Source organism: Dasypus novemcinctus, chromosome 20, assembly GCF_030445035.2.
Source record: "Dasypus novemcinctus isolate mDasNov1 chromosome 20, mDasNov1.1.hap2, whole genome shotgun sequence".
Lineage (NCBI taxonomy): Eukaryota > Metazoa > Chordata > Mammalia > Cingulata > Dasypodidae > Dasypus > Dasypus novemcinctus.
In genome coordinates, this window is record NC_080692.1 from 22,596,872 (window position 1) to 22,615,964 (window position 19,093).

Here is a 19,093-nt window from a genome sequence, read left to right on the forward strand (position 1 = left end):
GAAAACAACACCTGGAAATGCTCTGGAATCCTTGCAAGAAAGCTAAACCAAATATTACCTCTATCTTGTGTGCTGTCATCTGAGTTTGTAGAATAAACTTCTTGACCTGAATGGATGTTTAAATACAACAAATGGGAGGATCATGGCTCAATATACTTTTGTGAATTAAATTGGACACTGGAAACAAACTTAATGTTCTGCAGCTGGCTGTTCCAATTTAAAACATGTAACTTTTGTACCACTGTGGGAGAGGGAATGCTAGTAGTATCAGATGTCTGAAAGTAAATCTGAACTTAGTGACTTCTGGAAACACTGTTTTTGAGGTTGTTTCCCACCTACATATAACCATTTTTATAAACTGGTTAACCAGGAGCCCAGCTGCAGAAATGTCTGGATGTTTCCTTGTGGCAGGAATTCATCATAAACTTTCTTTGTTACTCCCATCACTAGTTAGTGACGATAACTTAACAGTAGCTAAAAATTCCAGAGGGAACTAAAACTTTATAAAGCTACAGTGGGGAAAAAAAAAGCAAGCCATGTTTGTCAATCTCTTATGGTACCATATTAGGTAGGACTGAGGCTACGGAAGTGAATGGAATGAGAAATCAGGAAGACTGATTCAGTTTTCTTAGGTGGTACCATAATTCTTTTAATTCTTTTAATGTTAATTTGATGAAAATACAGAGGGTTTTTAAGTGGGAAATAATTTAAAATCACCTTGCCTTAGATGGAATTACTTTTTATGTTGATACAAGGCATTGGATTTAAAATGAGGCCTCTTGTAATATAATGAGACTATCAATGGGAACTTAGTTACTCTAAAAGTAAAATCTTTCACACTGCACTTTACAACAGTGTTTACATCAATCATTTATTTTGGTGAATAGCTTAATAGTCAAGGATAAAAAAAGCTTCCTGATATTTACAAATCTATACATACCAATCACCACTTTTTTTTTTTTTTTAATGACACCTCAAAATAAGCATGTACTGAGCTGCTGAACGGGCCCTTCATTACCAGGTTGAACACTGGCTTTCCTAGGAGGGCCGCCTGCTTCCATTTCTTTCGGGGCTCCTTTGTAACTCCAGACTATTTGAAGTTGAATTTTAGTCCTATTATTTCTACAACTTGTCCCCCTTTAGCCAATTTTTATGTGGGTGGGAAGGAAAGCAGGAGAAAAACCAGGCATGGAAAGAGACTTTTTAAAAATTAAAAATGTCAGTTAGAGTACAGTATGTAATGAAAATGAGTGCATGATTATGCCACAATTTAACTGTAGAAGCCAAAGAGCATCCTTGAGAAAATTTCAAAATGAGGTTGGCTTCTTTCTGTCATGTAGCATCTCTTTCCATTACCTATTAATGCATACTCAGAGAATATAAACTCATATTAATGTTAGTCTATGCCACATATAAATTTGGAGGTAAATCTAATGCTACTTAAAAGAAAAATGGAGGAGTTGGCGAAGGAGGAGGAGAAGAGGTACATGCCTTATCCAAAGCTTAAAATTATCTTTTCTAGTTTATTATACGATAGGACAATGTTATAATTTTCTGAACATCAGTGATTAAGAATTATTCTGTTTTGTATTACATATTCCTCAATTCTATTAACCAGATAGGAGATGCAAAGATCCTTTGTAAAAAGTAAATTGTTTTAAAAATGTAAAGGGGATTATTATTATACAATGTTGTGAGTTAACATATTAAAGAAATCAAGTTATTTTTCTATCTGCTTACCTCTGACATATCATGCACCAACAAGAGAGGAATGCTTATTGTTGTGATATCATGGGTGCAGCAAACTTTGAGAATATTTCGGAGCCCCATAATGGCAGGATCACGAGCAGTGATATTTCCTGATTTCACATTGTCATCCACACACAGATGGAAAGCAACATGGATTTCTGAGAGATTAGAATGCCGTGTAATGTAAAATTCTCCTGTGAACAACAGATACAATCATGAATTTTAAATGCATAAATCAATTCATCAGTGGGCTTGATAAATAACTGAAAGGCTAACAAGAGATGGGCTAATATAACTGAACTAATAGAGTATAGCAGGAGTTCACTGGGGCTCAGGAAGCTACTATGATTAATGTTCCTAAATTGTTAGAAGGAAACAAAAATGAGACAATAGTCAATTCTGCATTAGGTTCATAAATGGGTATGAAGTGACTACCAAGAACTAAGTAATTCAAATGAGTAGTCCTCTCTATTATGGTGTAGAAACTTAAAATGTCCTGCTTATCCCTAAAGTACATGTATAGTACCTAGAGGAGGACAGACCAAGACACCAGGCCCTTAATATTGATGGTTGTACTTATGAACCTTGCTCATATGAAATTGAAGTTTAGCTTAGTATTATATATTACCTAAGAGATACCTCCTGAAAGCCTCCTTGTTTCTCAAAATGTCTCTCTCTAAGTCAAACTCAGTATACAAACTCACTACCTTCCCTGGCACAGGACATAATTCCTGGGGTTAAGCCTCCCTGGCACAAAAGGATTATTACCAAGTGCCAACTAGCAATGCATCTGGAAAAATATCCTGACCAAAATGGGGGAATATTAAACAAATTTTTATGGCTAAGAGATTTCAGAGTGAGTGGGGAGGCCATTCCAGAGGTTATGTTTATGCTTGTCTCAGTAAACAGTGCCTCAAACAGCAGGTTCCTGAGGGCTCTAGAGACATCTAGACACTACAGGCAGGACAGACAATCTAAGGAATTTGGTACCCTGTCAATGGGCCTTACCTTGGAATATATGTTCCCCAATGTAACAGAGTTAGACTCATTTACAATTTCCTTATACATGGCTTTTCTGCCCCTTTTATTTGAACCTATAATTAGCACTATATTCATTAAATGTATGTACCAGAGTCTTAAATATTCAATCTGTTCATATGCTGGTTGAGTTCCTGAATCTCAGCAGTGTTGCAATACCTATTCTCCAGTTCATGAGACTTGCCTAGGACAAGTAACAAAATAATGATGGACAATGCCTATCCAAAAAACAGTACCTACAACTGCAAGCAAAATAGTTCCATCCATATGCCCCATGGGGTTCTAAGGCCCCTCTCAATCAGAAACAGAGTGGGCATCACCATCCTAAAATCCTCAAGGTTAAGGAATGAACAAACTTATGGGGGAAATGCAATTATAAACTAAAGTAGACTCGTTATTCTAGCAATGAAAAATTTTTAACACTGATATAAAGGTAGTGGTCACCATAGTTTCTGAGGGGAGGAAGAGGGAAGAATAGGTGTAACATTGGGGCATTTTTGGGACAATTCAGAATTGTTCTGAATGACATTGCAAAGATGGGTACAGGCCATTATACATTTTGTCAAAACCTAAAAAAGTGTGGCGCAAAGCGTAAACCATAATATAAACCACTGACCATGGTTAGTTGGAATGCTTCAATATGTGTTCATCAATTGTAACAAATGCTCCATACTAATATAAGATTAATGGGAAGTGTGGGAAAGGGAGGGGGAGGGGTATATAAGAATTCCCTATATTTTCGATGTATCATTTATGTAATCCAAAGCTTCTTTAAAAATAAAATTTGAAAAATAAAATAAAAAAATGTCCTGCTTAACTCAAATCTCACATGTAAAAACATATTACCTGCCTTCCCCATTCCCTAAATCTGCTCTTCCCCCAACTCAGTTTATGAGGCCAACTTCCAGTCGGTTAGTTGCTCAGGAAAATACAGTTGTCCTTAATCCCTTCCTTCCTTCAATGCCTAGTCCCCAATCCACAATCCAGTCTACCACCAAGCGTTTACAGTTGTATCTCCAATGAATATCCCAAATCTGAGCATTCCATTCCCTACCATCATCTCTCACCTAGGTTTTGATAATAGCCTATTATCTGTTCTCTTTGCTTCCATTCTCCCTCTCTCCTCATGGTCTAGCCACACAGGCTTGGTTCAGTTCTTCAAACATGCAAAGCTTCTTCTCAACCCAGAAATGTTGCCTGGAAGGCTTTTCTCAAAGATTCTTACATGGGTGACTTTTCATCAATCACATCTCCGCTCAAATGTCACCTTCTCAAAGAGATCTTCCTTGACTATCCTATCTGATACAGGACACCCACCCACATTCTTTCATGTTATTCTGTTTTATTTTCTTCCTAGCAATGAAATCCTTTTGCTTATTTGTTTATGTAGTTTATTTTAAAGAAATCATTGTTTAAACTCTATGGCTATAGAGAGTTTGTCTATCTTGTTAATGTTCTATCTCTAGCACACAAAACAGTACCTGGCACATAGAAGGTACTCAATAAATATTTGTTGAATGAATACATGTTTTAGACTGAATGCTGGAACAGTATTTCTCAGACCTTTAAAATTCTTAGTAGAGTCACTCCATTTTCTATGTAGCCTCACTAGTCAAGAAAAATCTCAGCAGCTTTTATTTTCTGTAGTTTCTACTGACACAAATAAAATATAACACATATAAAGAATATGTTTTTACAAATACAATTGTCTCAGAAGGCTTTATTATTCTCTAATCTTTTATAGCACTGACCCCTGCTCCCCATTTTCTGTCCACTCTTGATCCAAAGTCATTATTTAGGATTTTGTTTAGTTAGTATACTTAAAAGTACTTAACATACTTTAGCACAATATTTAACATTTTCAGTTACCAGCGTATAAATAAACTACTCCACGATGCCAAAGACAGGCCCTATGCAAAGGTTTTCCTCTTTTTTTTTTGCAGAAAAGATAAAGGAATCAGATAATCAGAACAAGGAATTAAAGAAATTGACATAAATACCAAGGTAAACTAGACAAAGAGAAAGTAAAGAGAGAATTATCTAGTGAGGAATAGTATAGTTATGATTTTTCCGAAGGTCACTGAAGGACACAAACTGCTTATTGGAACCTTGGTGGACTATATTTAGACAATATCATTCTGGGCTCAATGAAATGTATTGTTACTGATAATTCAGATGATGGGAGCCATAATGTAAATATGGGCAATGGTCCGATAGTGAGGCAGAATGACAGTGAACAAGAGTCAGGTGTTGTTAATCCCAAGGCTGGTATGGATTTGTATGACCTTAAATGATCTTAGGCAAGTTGATTCAACTTACTGACCCTCCGTTACATCATGTATGAAATAGGAAAAATATTCCTCACAAGGTTGATACGAGAATGCATGATATAAACTGTAAAGGAGATATATCATTACTTTTTATAAAGGAAAGTACTATGGGTTTAACGCCTGATTTATAAATGGGACTGTAGCTGAAAGGGATAGTCTAGGGATATAAATGTCCACTGAAAGAAAGCTACAGAATAACTAGGGACTGAATAACATAGTGAAATCACAGGTGGATGAGGATTGTCGTTAACAGTACAAATACATGAATGTTCTTCTATGAAGTAGAACAAATGTACATCACTATTACAAAGTGAGAAGACAATGACGATGCATGGGAAAAATACAATTACCATAACTTTTGGACTATAGTTAACAACAGTGTTATAATATTCTTGCATCAATGTCAAAGAAGTTACTATATTAATAATAGGTGGGGTATGGGAAAAATATACTAAATTGCACTAAATACCATAATTACTGGTAATAGTCTGATGATTATGTTCTCTCATAATCTTTAACAAATGTTGCACAACAATGTAAGGTGTTGGTGGAAGGGTGTTATTCAGGAATCCTCCAGCATATTATATATGATTGTTTTGTAAGTTCACAACTTCTCTAATAATTATAATAATAATTATAAATAAAGTAAAGTAGTACTGGTTTAAAAATATATTAATAAGACTTTTTTGTTGCAACTTAAAACATCTTAAACAAAAACTTTAAAAAATTGGTGATTTGGGTCTTTTTTAATCTCCTGTAAACTTCTTCACTGTGAAGTCATCTTTTAACTAACCGAAATTTCAGATGCTATTAGGATATCTAACAACAGTTTAATAGTCCTTTTCTAACTCAGTCTTATGGCATATGATCTGGTAGTAATAGTGAGATAATAACCTAGACATTTTTCCCCCCAAGAAAGCCAAGGAAGGAAATAAATACAGCAATAAAGATTTCAGTTAAATAAAAAACAAACAAAAAACTCCACACACCAGGACCTCTGGAATAGATAATAAGATTGGTCCATTTTAAGAAAGCCACAAAATATGGACAATTTAAATTATGGATCTATGGAGAGATATACAATAAATCCGGTCTCAATGAAGGTATTTTTAGATGGAGAGGAGACCAGTTTCCTGTTCCACAAAGTGGAGGAAACAGCATGTGGTGATGCAATCTTGGCTCTAACATTATCCACTAAGGTAGGATATCTGAAGGTGGGAGGAAATTGGAGGCTGATGACCACAAGTGAACTGACTGCAACTGCCAAGACGAGTACCATAAATGGGCATGATATTTGCTTACATTAAACGTAATATGACCTACATGGAGAAGATCTGGGGAAGGAAATGTGAGCAAACTACTTTAAAGTAGGATGGAAAAATATTAAGGGTATAGTTATTTCTAAAACCGTCAAATTGACCTTTTAGTTTAAAAAACTTTACACTTACAAAGTACACAAACAAGCCCTCCTTGTTATGCACTGTCATACAAATGCTACTAAGGACCATCAGAGTAAATTTAAATAGGAAGAGGATCAAGACACTGAATTTCCATTTGATAAACAACATAAAGGAATGAAAGGAAATCAGGAAAATTTAAGGGAAATGCAAATGAGAAAAATTCTGTATTAGATGGCCCATGTTCTTTCTATGAGCTCAACTGTTTATATCTCTATGCACTATTATTTGTATTTCAGTGTAAAAATTGTTACAGCACATTTTTCAAGAAACTAAGAGGTTTAATGATGCTTACAGTGATGAATGCAAAATTCTGTGAATATACCAAATATCAATGATTGTACACTTTGGATAAATTGGGGGCTTTATTAAAATATATCAATAAAACTGGGAAGTAGATTTGGCTCAAGTGAGAGTGTCCGCCTACTATAAGGGAAGTCCAGGGTTCAAACCCAGGGCCTCCTGATCCATGTGGTGAGCTGGCCCATGCGCAGTGCTGATGTGTGCAAGAAGTGCTGTGCCATGCAGGGGTGTCCCCTGCATAGGGGAGCTCCATGAGCAATGAGTACGCCCAAGCAAGAGAGCCACCCTGTGTGAAAAAAGCGCAGCCTGCCCAGGAGTGGCACCGCACACACAGAGCTGACGCAGCAAGATGACGCAAGAAAAAGACACACAGATACCCGGTGCGGCTGACAAGAACGTAAGTGGACACAGAACACACAGAGAGCAGACAATGGTGGGGGGCGCGGGTAAGGAAATTTAAAAAAAAATGTATCAATAAAATAGATTTAAATAATAGGGTGGTTTGGGGGAAAAATATACCAAATGTGAGATATGGACGATAGTTATTGGCAATATTTTGACAATGCTTTTGCCTAGTTTGTAACAAATGGATCACAATGCAAGGTGTTGGAGTCATCATGTATGGGACCCATGTGTGGTGTTATGCCTACTTATTTTGAAGTTCAAAACTTTTACTATATAGTTCATATTTATGCATGTTCATGTATGAATTATACCCTTCAATAAAAATATATTAATAGAAAAAAAGAAACTAAGAGGAAATTTGAAATAGCAAATAACAAAACTCATCCAACTGCTTGAGCAATTTTTCTCGTATAGAGCTGGAAAAAAGTACAAGTATAGGAATAAAGATTCAAATACAAAATACACAAAATGTTTCAAAGTGGTATACTGAAAAATATTTTATAAAGTATACTGTAAGAGTTTATGCTTCAAATTTTCTTTCAATATATGTGATGATTATAAAGAAATTAGCAAAAACCAGTAATTCAAAATAAAGTAATACTTACCAGGTAAAATATTTAAGTAGTTTCTATCAGAATTCTTAGTCTTATCATCACTTCCTCCATTTCGGTTTCCAGAATCTATTTGTAAGATAAAGCAACATGAAAGAACATTGCAGCATATGACAACACATTATATTACTACTCCCATAACAATTATATTGATACACAGCAAAACTTTACTAAGAGCTTTTATATGCCAGACATCCTGCTACATGCTTTATATTTAACTCTCAAGAAACCTCTCTAACTACAAACCTATGAGTTAAGTACTATGGTTAACTTCACTTTATCTAAGAGGAAACAGAGGCTTCAATATGTTCAGTAACTTAACCAAGGATGCACAGGGAAGTGGTGGGGCCTGGTCTTGAACCCAGGTACTCATATTCCAAGTCTTTTGGTTATAACCATATTAGACTTTCAATAACCCCCATTTTTCATGTGGGAGGCTCAAAGCACTAGTTTAACTACACATAAAACAACTTCATTAGATAGTTGTAGTGTGGCCATCTTTATTTTTAGAATCTGAGTCACTGTTATTGATATCACTTGTTCAGAACACCAAATAAATGGCTGGCAGCACTGAGGATCATTTGATATTCAGCCCATTCCTGACATTTGTTATTTCTCACCTGACACTATACACAATTTATTTCAAACAGGTGAGATTCTGTTTCAAACGGAACATCTCCTCTTCAATTATTCAATGGGTTTTCTTCTTTCTCTTTTAAAAAGGCATGATATGACTTAGAATAAACTTTGGAAAAATAAGAAACATCACAGTTGACCATACATTATTACGGATGACCGCAAATTATATATGTGTGTATTAATGTTTAATTTGAAATACATTCAAGTACAGTAGTTACCAAAAATACGAACTCCCTACAGAGATCTCCAACATACCCTTAACTACCCCTCCCTGATACTCAGATCCACCAATTTTAACATTATACTACATTTGCCATGTTTGTTTATATCCATCCATCCTTCCATCCATCCATCATCCATTTTCTGAACACTTAAGTAGAAGTTGTACACATTATGTTCTGTGAAGACTTAATACTGCCATGTATATTTCCTAAGAATAAGAATATTCTCTTTACATATCGACCTTAAGTACAGTTATCAAATTCAAGAAATTTAACAAAGATATAAAATTTACAGTCGGCATTCCAATTTTTTCTTATGTCCCAATAATAACCCTTTGAGGCATTTCTCTTTCCTTGCTCAATCCTACACAGGACCATACCTTGTCTTTAGTTGTCACTGTCTCTTTAGTTGCTCTTTCTTTTTTTAAAATTGTGGGCACGTACACACACACACACACACACACATAAATTTTCCCATCTAACCACTCTTAAGCATAACATTCAATCCAAAACTTTGCCATTTCTCCAGTCAGAACCCTTAACTTCAGTAGGATACACAAACTATTTTCCTATATCCCTCTGTCCACTAATCTTTCTGTAGTTCTTGTCACATATTACATGTTTATATATATTGACTCTAAAACCAATGATGCATCTACATTTTATCCATTTGCTTTTAAATCCTATAGGAAGTAAAAAGTGGAATTAAAACCAAAAATATAATAGCACTAGCATATTTATATGTGTTCCTTACTCTCACAGAGATCTATTTCTTCATGCAGCTTCAATCTATTGTCTATGTTTTCTTTTTTCAGGAGGTACCGGGAATTGAACCCAGAACCTCGTCATGCAAAGCAGGAGCTCAACCAGTGAGTTACACCTTCTGCCTGATCTACTGTCTATTGTCTTTTACTTTCAACCAGCAGAACTCTCTTTAGCATCTCCTGTAAAGCTGGTATAGTGATGATGATCTCCCTCGGCTTTTGTTTATCTGGGAATGTCTTAATCTCTCCCTCATTTCTGAAAGAGTGTTTTGCCAGATATAGAGTTCTTGGTTAGCAATTTTTTGCTTTCAGCACTTTAAAAATGTCATTCCACTGCCTTCTTGCCTCCATGGTCTCTGATGAGAAGTTAGCACTTAATTGTATTGAGGCTCCCTTGTATGTGACACAATACTTTTTTCTTGTCGCTTTCAGAATTCTCTCTCTTTGGCATCAGACAGGTTGATTATAATATGCTGTGGTATGGGTCTACTTGGGTTTATCTTGCTTGAAGTTTGCTGGGCATCTTGGATGTGTATATTCATGCCTTTTAAGTTTGGGAAGCTGTCAGCTATTGTTTATTTGAATATTCTCTCTGCTCCTTTCTCTCTCTCTTCTCCTTCTGGGACTCCCAGAATATGTATATTGGTATGCTTGATGACATCCAATAGTTCCTTAGGCTCTGTTCACTTTTCTTAATTCTTTCCACTCCTCAGACTGATTTCAATTTTTTAATTCAAGTTCTCTGATTCTTTTTTCTGCCAGCGCCAATCTGCTTTTGTACCCCTCTAGTGAAGTTTTAATTTCTGTATTTACTGTAGTCTTCAGCTGTTTGGTCCTCTTCATAATTTTTATCTTCCTACTGATATTCTCTTTATGCTTATCTATTATTTTTCTGATTTCCTTCAGTTCACTGTCCATGTTTTTCTGTAGATCAATGAGCATTATTTAGGGCCATTTTTAAAAAGTCTTAGTTTGGTATGTCCCAGATCCTCCTCACTGATGGTTTCTAGTGCTTTACTCTTCCCCCTTGGCTGAGCCATTGCTTCCTGTTTCTTTGTATGTTTTATAATCTTTTGTTGAAACCTGAGCATTTGGTATTTTAATGTGTTATCACTGAAATTTAGATACTGAGGTGTCAGCTCCTTAAACTTGTATCCAGCTAGTGTTATGACAGAACTTTCCTTGATTACCATGAGCTAAGTTAAAAAACATAAAAAAAGAAAAAGAAGGAAAACTTGACCTGTGCAAGTGCTCTCTTTCAGAGCTTATCCATACAATGACTTTAGAGAATAGCTTCAAGCCAAAGCATAGGGTCTTCTCTGATGTTTCTGCACCACCATCTTGTCTCGGGCATGTGTATGCCTAAGAATTATAGGAATCCCCCCATTTACATGGTTCCAAATGCCCCTCTTCCCTATGTCCTACAGGCAGCAATCCCTAGCCCCAGGCAGCCCACCTTGGCTGTTTTTCATTTACTTTTTAAAAAGATTTATTCCCCTTCCCCCTGCCCCCATTGTTTTGCACTCACTGTCTGCTCTCTGTGTCCATTCACTGTGTATTCTTCTGTGTCTGCTTGTCTTCTCTTTAGGTGGCACCGGGAACTGATCCTGGAACCTTCCAGAGTGGGAGACATGTGCTCAATCTCTTGTGCCACCTCAGCTCCAGGGTCTACTGTGTCTCTTATTGTCTCTCTTTGGGGTTTTTTTGTTGTTGTTGCTGCTTCCTCTTGCTGCGCCAGCTTTCTGTGTGGGCCAGCAGTCCGCACAGGCCAGCTCTCTGCTCAGGCCAGTTTGCAGCATGGGCCAGCTTACCTTTGCCAGGAAGCCCGGAGAATCAAACCCTGGACCTCCTATATGGTAGATGGGAGCCCAATCGCTTGAGTCACATCTGCTTCCCTTGACTGCTTTTCCACAGTGTTGTTTAGGAAAGTTCCATTGTTTAGAAGAGTTCTGTGAGCTGCCTTCTACACCTGGGGCAAGTTCAAGGACGGCAAGTCCCTCAGGTCACCACCAGATTCAGCCAGACATATATGCTCCCAATATGTGCATGAGGGTTACTCTGCTCTCTTCAGAACTGGGACCAGAGATTTGCATTGGGAGCATAGCCTGGCTCCCTGCCATGTTGGTGAGGGGGTGAGGAAGGGGCCAGCCAGGCACTACAAGATCCTACCATTTTTATGTAGGCTTTTTCTTGATTTGGTGCTCAATCCTTTCACTGTTTTCTGGAGGTTCAAGAAAGATATTTCTGCCAGTTCTATTTTTTTTTTTTTAGGAGGTACCAGGGATTGAACCCAGGACCTCATACATGTGAACGAGGCACTCAACCACTGAGCTACACCCACTCCCTTCTGCCAGTTCTTGCTGGTTGTTCAGAGCTTCTGAGGGTTGAGAGCTCTAAGCATCTTATTCTGCCATCTTTTCATATGTGTATTTTTACAGTAGACAATGTACATTTTATAAGAATTGTATAAGAACTCCCAAATGCAAAATGATTATTAGTTTCCAAGTTGCTCTCTTTGAGGGGCTATATATTTATTCCAATCAAATTTAAAACTATTTTGGAATTCATTTTTGAATGACCTTCAGCATCAGAAAATCATCTGAAAACAAAACTTCAAATGAAAGTTGCAAAGGGAATATTATGGTTTCAAAAATATTTTAAATAAAAGTAGCTTGAAATTTTTACACATGACTGCTTTGGTAAATTAAGTTATAACCTTGTACCTTGTAAATGTATACATATTATAAATAAAGAGGTAGAGAGATAGAAGGCTCTGTATTGTCGGATTCCCTATTTAATGTAATGCTCTGTTCCTAATACAGAGCCATACAATTGACAGGTTATGAATAAATGCTTAATAATAGCACAGATAACAATGATCAATCAATAAGGATCACAGAGGGTATGAATAAACAGAGTCCCTCCAGAGGAAACAAGGAACACTTCATAGTCCATTTGCTTATCCATGTTTCAATGGTAATACTTAGGAATACAAAGAGGATGGTTAGTTTTTATTTTTTTTAAATATTGTATATAAAATGTGTGTTTAAAAAAACTTACTTTACTTTTTATTTGGACTGTAGAGACATAAAGATTCCTAATATAATAATCACAGTAAGAAAAACAATGGAATGTCTTAGAATAAACAGGTACTTCCATATCAGGATGTAAACATGCAGTATAGGTGGACATACACAGAAAAGGAAAAGACAGAGAAAGTATTTTCACAAAACTCTTCTGTAACAGCATGTGAATTCCTTTAAGAAAGCTGTCTCTTATAAACCCACTTGTCTCACTGACTCACTTAAACCACAAAGTAGTTGCTTGAACAAGAACAAAATAATACTAAGATGTACATGAATTGCCTTAACCATATGTGGTTTAAAAACTTCCTGTCATTTAGTGCACACTTTCTATCTCTCATAAATATACTTAGAATCCTCCTCCCTCTCCCACACCTGTCATGATCTCAATCTTTATTCTTTTAGGCACTACTAAGAATAATTTTTAAATCCTTCTGATCACATCATTGCTCATTTGAATGAGATGGAAGAAGACGGGAAAAGAATAAGAGGATAAAATGAAAATTTCTGAAGTCTGTTGTTAGGAAATACTTCTATACTGATTTTCTAATACTCAATTAGATGTGGCTCAGTGGTTGAGAACTGGATTCCCATATACGAACAAGGTCCTGGGTTAAATCTTCAGCCCCAGTACCTCATAAAAAGACTAAAATAAAAATACTTACTACTTAGCCTGACTCTGCCATATATAGCACATATTGTCACAGCAAAGCCACAGTTACTCTTACTGGGAGTGTAAACTGGTGGAGCCTCCATAAGAGCAATTGATAACACTATCAAAATTATAAACATATCCCTTTAAACCAGAATTTCTCTTTAGGAATGTATTCTATAGATATGTTCACACAATGCACAATGATACACGTGAAAGACTATTCATGTAGCATTACTTATATTAGCAAAAACCAGAAAGAGAGAACTGATAATGGAATACCCCACAATGGATTATTACTTAACAATAAAAAGGCCTGAGAATGTTCCTTATGTACTGATATGAAAGGATTTCTTTTTATTTTTTGAAATGACTTTTAAGTTATTCAGTGAAAAAAGCAGAGTGTGGCAACAGTGTGCACAAAAAGCTGCCATTTATGTAAAAGGGTAAATAATTTACACACATATACTTACATAGACATAAGTATATGTCTGCAGGATACATGAGATAGCACCGATTGCCTCTGGAGAGGGAAAAATGGGTCGCTGAGGGAGAGGGGTAAGAAAAAGATTTCCATTGTATGTTCTTTTCCACAGTTTGAATTGTGACTCTTGAGAGTCTTACTTAAGATTTGATTAAAAAGACACCATTTTTATAAGGTCTACTGAGTAAATTAGGAAACTATGGTGAATGTTAATCAAGTTAAGACTAGATAATCATGTTCTTTTTTTTTTTTTTTTTTAAACCCACTACTTTGTAGATGTGAAGCAGGCTCTCAACCACTGGGCTTCAGTTGCTCCCCTGAAAACCACATTCTAGCTTCAGGAGAAAGGGAGGAATTCTATACTTTATATGAAAGACAGAAACAAAGACACCAAGCAAAGATGTAACACTATCTCTTTGCTTACTACAAAACTCAAAACACAGGCAACTAAAGAACTATAATGGTTCCTTTCAAAAGTGGAAAACAGAAAGAGCATCCCCAACACCAGTAGCATACTGAGAGGTTTGACCAGCCCCAATTTAAAAACTTTTATTTCCTGGGCACTAACAATAACTTTTTATAAGAAACAACAAACTATTGTGAATATATTCAAGTCAGACAAGTACATATATTGTGATTTTATACCTGTGATAGAATACGAAATGACAGAAAAATTAAAAAACATTCTTTACAGATGTTTTTAAATGAAATGATCCTTGATTTAGCTCCTAACTAAATAAAGGTACCATTTTTTAAAAAGCAGTTTTACTGAGATATATTCACATACCATATAATCCATCCAAAGGTATCATTTTTATTTATAAAGAAACTTTTTAAATTTTCATTTTTCAATTAAAGAAGAGCAAAATTTCTTTATAATTTGAGTTAGAGCTTTTCCTTTTACCCATGTCTTAACTGTACGTGTAGATATGAGGAAAGATGCCATGAACATTTTCCATAGCTTAAAAAATATTTTCGGGTAAATATCTCCAACAGTCAGAAAGAATGTTTATATTGTGGATAAATATAGAAAAAGCAGTTGTTCAAGGCCACAGTGATTTTTAAAAATAACCAAAAACAAGTCATATAAATGAGTCCTGCTACTTAAGGGCATCAAAGACAGATTTTTATATATATAGTAAATATGCTTTGTGCTACCTATTCTATGATTTCAATGACCCATATAGTAAAAACTATGTTAATTTTTAGAGATAGAGAAATTAGGTCAAAAGATCACCAGCTTTCCACTGAGTACCTAATTCACATATAACCACAGTATTGGCTTTAAAAACAGTTTTGCTAAAGGGTCTTGAACAAAATTATGTAAAAAAAAGGAAATTAAGAACTGACTTCAAGCTTCTGAAGATTTTGAATTTTGCTCTTAATTTCCTTCTTCCACCTTTCCAACAACAGAATTTTCTATATGATTTTAATGATGATCCACATGCCATTAGTGTGGTTAAAAACAACATACTAAAAGTGAAATAAAAAATATTTGAGTTTTACTGACCATGTGATTCTTTCAACTTATTCTTACGCTGGGTTCTAGCATAAAGTACCACCTGCTGGACAACTTCCAGTTGCTCCTCAATTCGGGGAAAATGGAAGTCAGTGCATTCCTGGCAAACTGTGGCAAAATCTAAGGGACCCAAAACATTAACAAATTTAGAAGTATCATCTATAAAATATTTAGTATTTACTTATAGACAATGAGATCTAGTAGAAATAAAAAGTAAAACTCATAAGTATTATTTTTTTATACTTGACCTTTCAATAATTATGCCTTCTCTAGAGGACAGCAATTTTGTTACTATCAGAAACTTTTAACCTCTTAACCACTCAAAAAAGTAAATAAATAATAGACAATTTCAGGATAATTCCAAGTCTTCTTTAAATAAAAATAATAGATAAAAATATAGCTCAAAATCCAGTCCCCAAAAGTGCTACAAAATACAAGGATCTTATATTTATAAGAAATAAACTTGAATTACGCTTCTGTAGAAAATATCGATACATTTTAATACATTTCACATATTCAAATATTTTAAAATAGTCATAAAAAATGAGTTATACTAAGAGGGAAGGTAGAATTTTATCTAGCACATTAGAGAGCGAGATTATTTTTAAAAATTACTGAACCAGAGTCTGCTCTTAAATTGAACACTACATTTCTATCCTGATTTTTTTGTTGCATCTTGAAACAAGGGTCCTGCCATTATAATAGAGTTTTAAGAAAAATTAAATATTACGAAGCACTCTACCAATGCTAAAGTATGAAATAAATCTAAAATAGCGATGGCTCTGTGTGTGTATTGGTTGGTCTGCTTGAATACTGATGTGATTTTTAAAAATTGAGTTTTTCCATAATTCCTTTCTTTGTAAGAATGATATTACAAGAACGGTAATGAAATAAATATAGATGGTGTTAACTTACCTCTTTTAATACCACTATATGAATTGATTCGATTATCTACTAGTAAAACCAGGCCACACAGAGATGTGGAATAAAGTGACAGTGCTGTTTGAAGCCGATGGAGTTTCACACCACTTCGATGATTCCGTTTATGTTTACAGAAGTCTAGCATATCTGCTCTCAGCAATCTCAAATTATGCATGGTCTTCAACTGGGCTCCTGGGGTAGGCAAAAGTTCCAGAAGGATACTCAGACAGCGGCAAAAATTCAGTATCACAGATTGGAGCTATGTATGACAAGAATCTGGAGAAATTCTTGTGCTACAAGTAGGTCTTACACTTTTAAAAGGTATTAATATTTAATCCATCTATTTGCAAAAATTAATATATAAGCTAAAAGAGAAAACGCAGGGCTAAAGAACAACAGGCTTTCTTGGAGCAGGATGCAATTTGGAACTAAAATTAACATAGGTATAGTCTACTCATATGCTATGAGTATAATTCATATGCTCTGAATTTTCTCTTATGGCACAAAGCTTCACAAACTACCATAAATTATAACTGCAAAACATTAATACACTTACCTAAGTGAATGGTAAAACTTTCTTCTAACTTTCTCTGTTCCTCATAAATCCTTCCATTTGCTTCTACAGATTCTCTGAACTGACTTGGCTGAACTTTAATTTCCTCGCTGAAATTAAAGAAGTTATTGATGTTTTCTTTGTATGTTTGCCAACAAACTTTTATTAAAGGAGAGCAAGTTTAATAATAAACATCTGAAAGTAGCACTTAAATTATCCCTAAATTTATTCTTAACCCATGGTAACAACCAAAACCATAAGCATCAACAGGTTCTAAAATTCCCACTTTGCGCTTTCATTTCCTCAAAGTAGTAATATACGTTATCTTTTTTCAGTTACTACAATACCAACTCATATATTACTATTTAATTTTTTTTAGCGACCTAAGAGAATGATTAAATGAAGTGACTAATAGCACTTTAAAACATTATATTAAAAAATATACGATACATCCCATACCATGGTTAGCTCTAGCAAAACTAGAAAATAGGTGAAATGACAACAAAGAAAATAAAAGTTTTTTTAAAAAGTTCATTTTGATGGGTTCACCACCTCTACTTTTACTATTTCCTGTTTTTGTTTTTTTCCCCCCAGCATTCTCCTCCCATTAAAGGACCTCTCTCCTTGTTCTGCATTGCTTTTGTGTTACTGAAAAGGTTTCTAAGGAGGTGCTATAACTGTAACAACTGTTTAACTCAAACTGCATGGTATGCTGAAGATGCTGTAAGTCTGTTTTAGTCATCATATCACTGACTAAATCCTTATTAGTCTTACTGACTTCATTAGTAAATATGGTAAATTTAAACTTAAAAATAAAGTTATAATAATTTTGACTTCACCTAACGATGTAGAAATCCATAAGAGAATATCATTTCTACCCTAACAACAAGAAAAAGCCAGATAATCTACAAAGTCCTAATTTTTAAAAACCTCATTAAAAGACTGGATATAACCAAGTAAACTGAATTACAAACAGTGAAAAGCCCTTCCAAGGAGAGACAGAACACATGAACAGTTTCACCTTTGGCAAAGCATGGAAAAAAACAGGTGACTAACATACAAAGGAGAAAGGAGAAATCAGCTAAAATTTTAATGTATTTTTAAAGACCAAATATGGGCTAGCATGCTATGATGGTTAGGCTAATGTGTCAACTTGGCCAGGTAATTGTGCCCAGTTGATTGGTCAAGCAAGCACTGGGCTAATTGTAATACAGGGATTTCTATGGGCTTTTGTCATCAGTGAGTTTACTGCATAGATAGTTGATTACATCTACATCGATCAGGGAGATTGCTATCAGCAATGAGTGACACTTTATGTCCAAACAGTTGAATGCCTTAAAAGGGGAAGTGATTTCAGCATTCAGAAAGAATTTCCCAGCTAGTCCTTAGACAGCCAATGTCTCCTGGAAATTTATCAAGGACCTTTACTGGACTTTTATTGGAGCCCCTGGTTTGCAGCCTGCCTGCAGAACCTGGACTTGTGCATCTCTATGGTTACGTGAGAGACTCTTATAAAATCTCTTACTATTGACAGACATCTCCTATTGATTCTGTTTCCCTAGAGAACTCTGACTAATACACATGCCAATTTAGAATAACTGGGACCCCAGGCACAAGAGGAGTTGGCATGCACTCACAAAATGGTAGCTTCCACCAGGTGTTTCTGGAAAAGACTGCAGGCAGAGCAGGAAATGAGAGAGCCACCTCTCTTCGTAACACAGGCATACAAAAGTTGAACAGCTGCTCGATTTCTGCTGGTGGACAGGCATGAAACCTTTCCCACTTCTCTGAATTCTTGTCTCATAAGAAGCAAAAGATTAAAGTCACTGGAGGAAGGAAAGCAAACCTCTTTCCTAGAGCCCAGGCACTTGAAAGAGCCATTAGTTGTGGAGAAAAATTAGAAGCATATATCTATCTGTCTCTGGGAGAGAGGTAGGAAACACTCCAGCCTCAAAGACACAGGCTAAGATCCACAGCTGCAGGGGAAAGGGTAGAAACAAAAACTACCTATACTGGAAAGAAGGGCAGAAAAACATTTTGGGTCAAGATCCCACACTAATATCAAATAGAGGTCTGCTACTGGTGCAGTAGGGGCAGGAAAATACTTTGGACTCAAGACCAATTACAGATATAAGTAAGAGTTTGCCTGCCACAGAAGGAGGGGCAGAAAAGCTGAGAATGACCCATGCCCAAGGTCCAGATACGCAGAGCCTGCCCAAGACTGAAGCTGGGCCAAGGCAACAGATTCCTCTGCTCCTCCTTCTGTGAGCCCAACACCAAGTAACAAGCAACCACAGTCTAATGCTGAAGAACAGCTTGGAGAGAGACCCCACTCTGTGGCATAGGCATGCAGACTGCTGAAAA

At 35.8% G+C, this 19,093-nt stretch overlaps 1 protein-coding gene across 1 annotated transcript in view; it reads right to left on the reverse strand.

Annotated features, from left to right (window-relative positions):
* FERRY3 (FERRY endosomal RAB5 effector complex subunit 3) overlaps positions 1-19,093 on the reverse strand; it is a 45,740-nt gene that overhangs the window by 11,823 nt on the left and 14,824 nt on the right. Inside the window, exons 7-11 of the mRNA XM_004459020.5 lie at positions 16,733-16,839; positions 16,171-16,368; positions 15,247-15,375; positions 7,888-7,962; positions 1,741-1,943 (exon numbers count right to left, since the gene is read on the reverse strand). Of these exons, the coding sequence (XP_004459077.1) occupies positions 1,741-1,943; positions 7,888-7,962; positions 15,247-15,375; positions 16,171-16,368; positions 16,733-16,839 (712 nt within the window). The remainder of the gene's footprint in view (positions 1-1,740; positions 1,944-7,887; positions 7,963-15,246; positions 15,376-16,170; positions 16,369-16,732; positions 16,840-19,093) is intronic.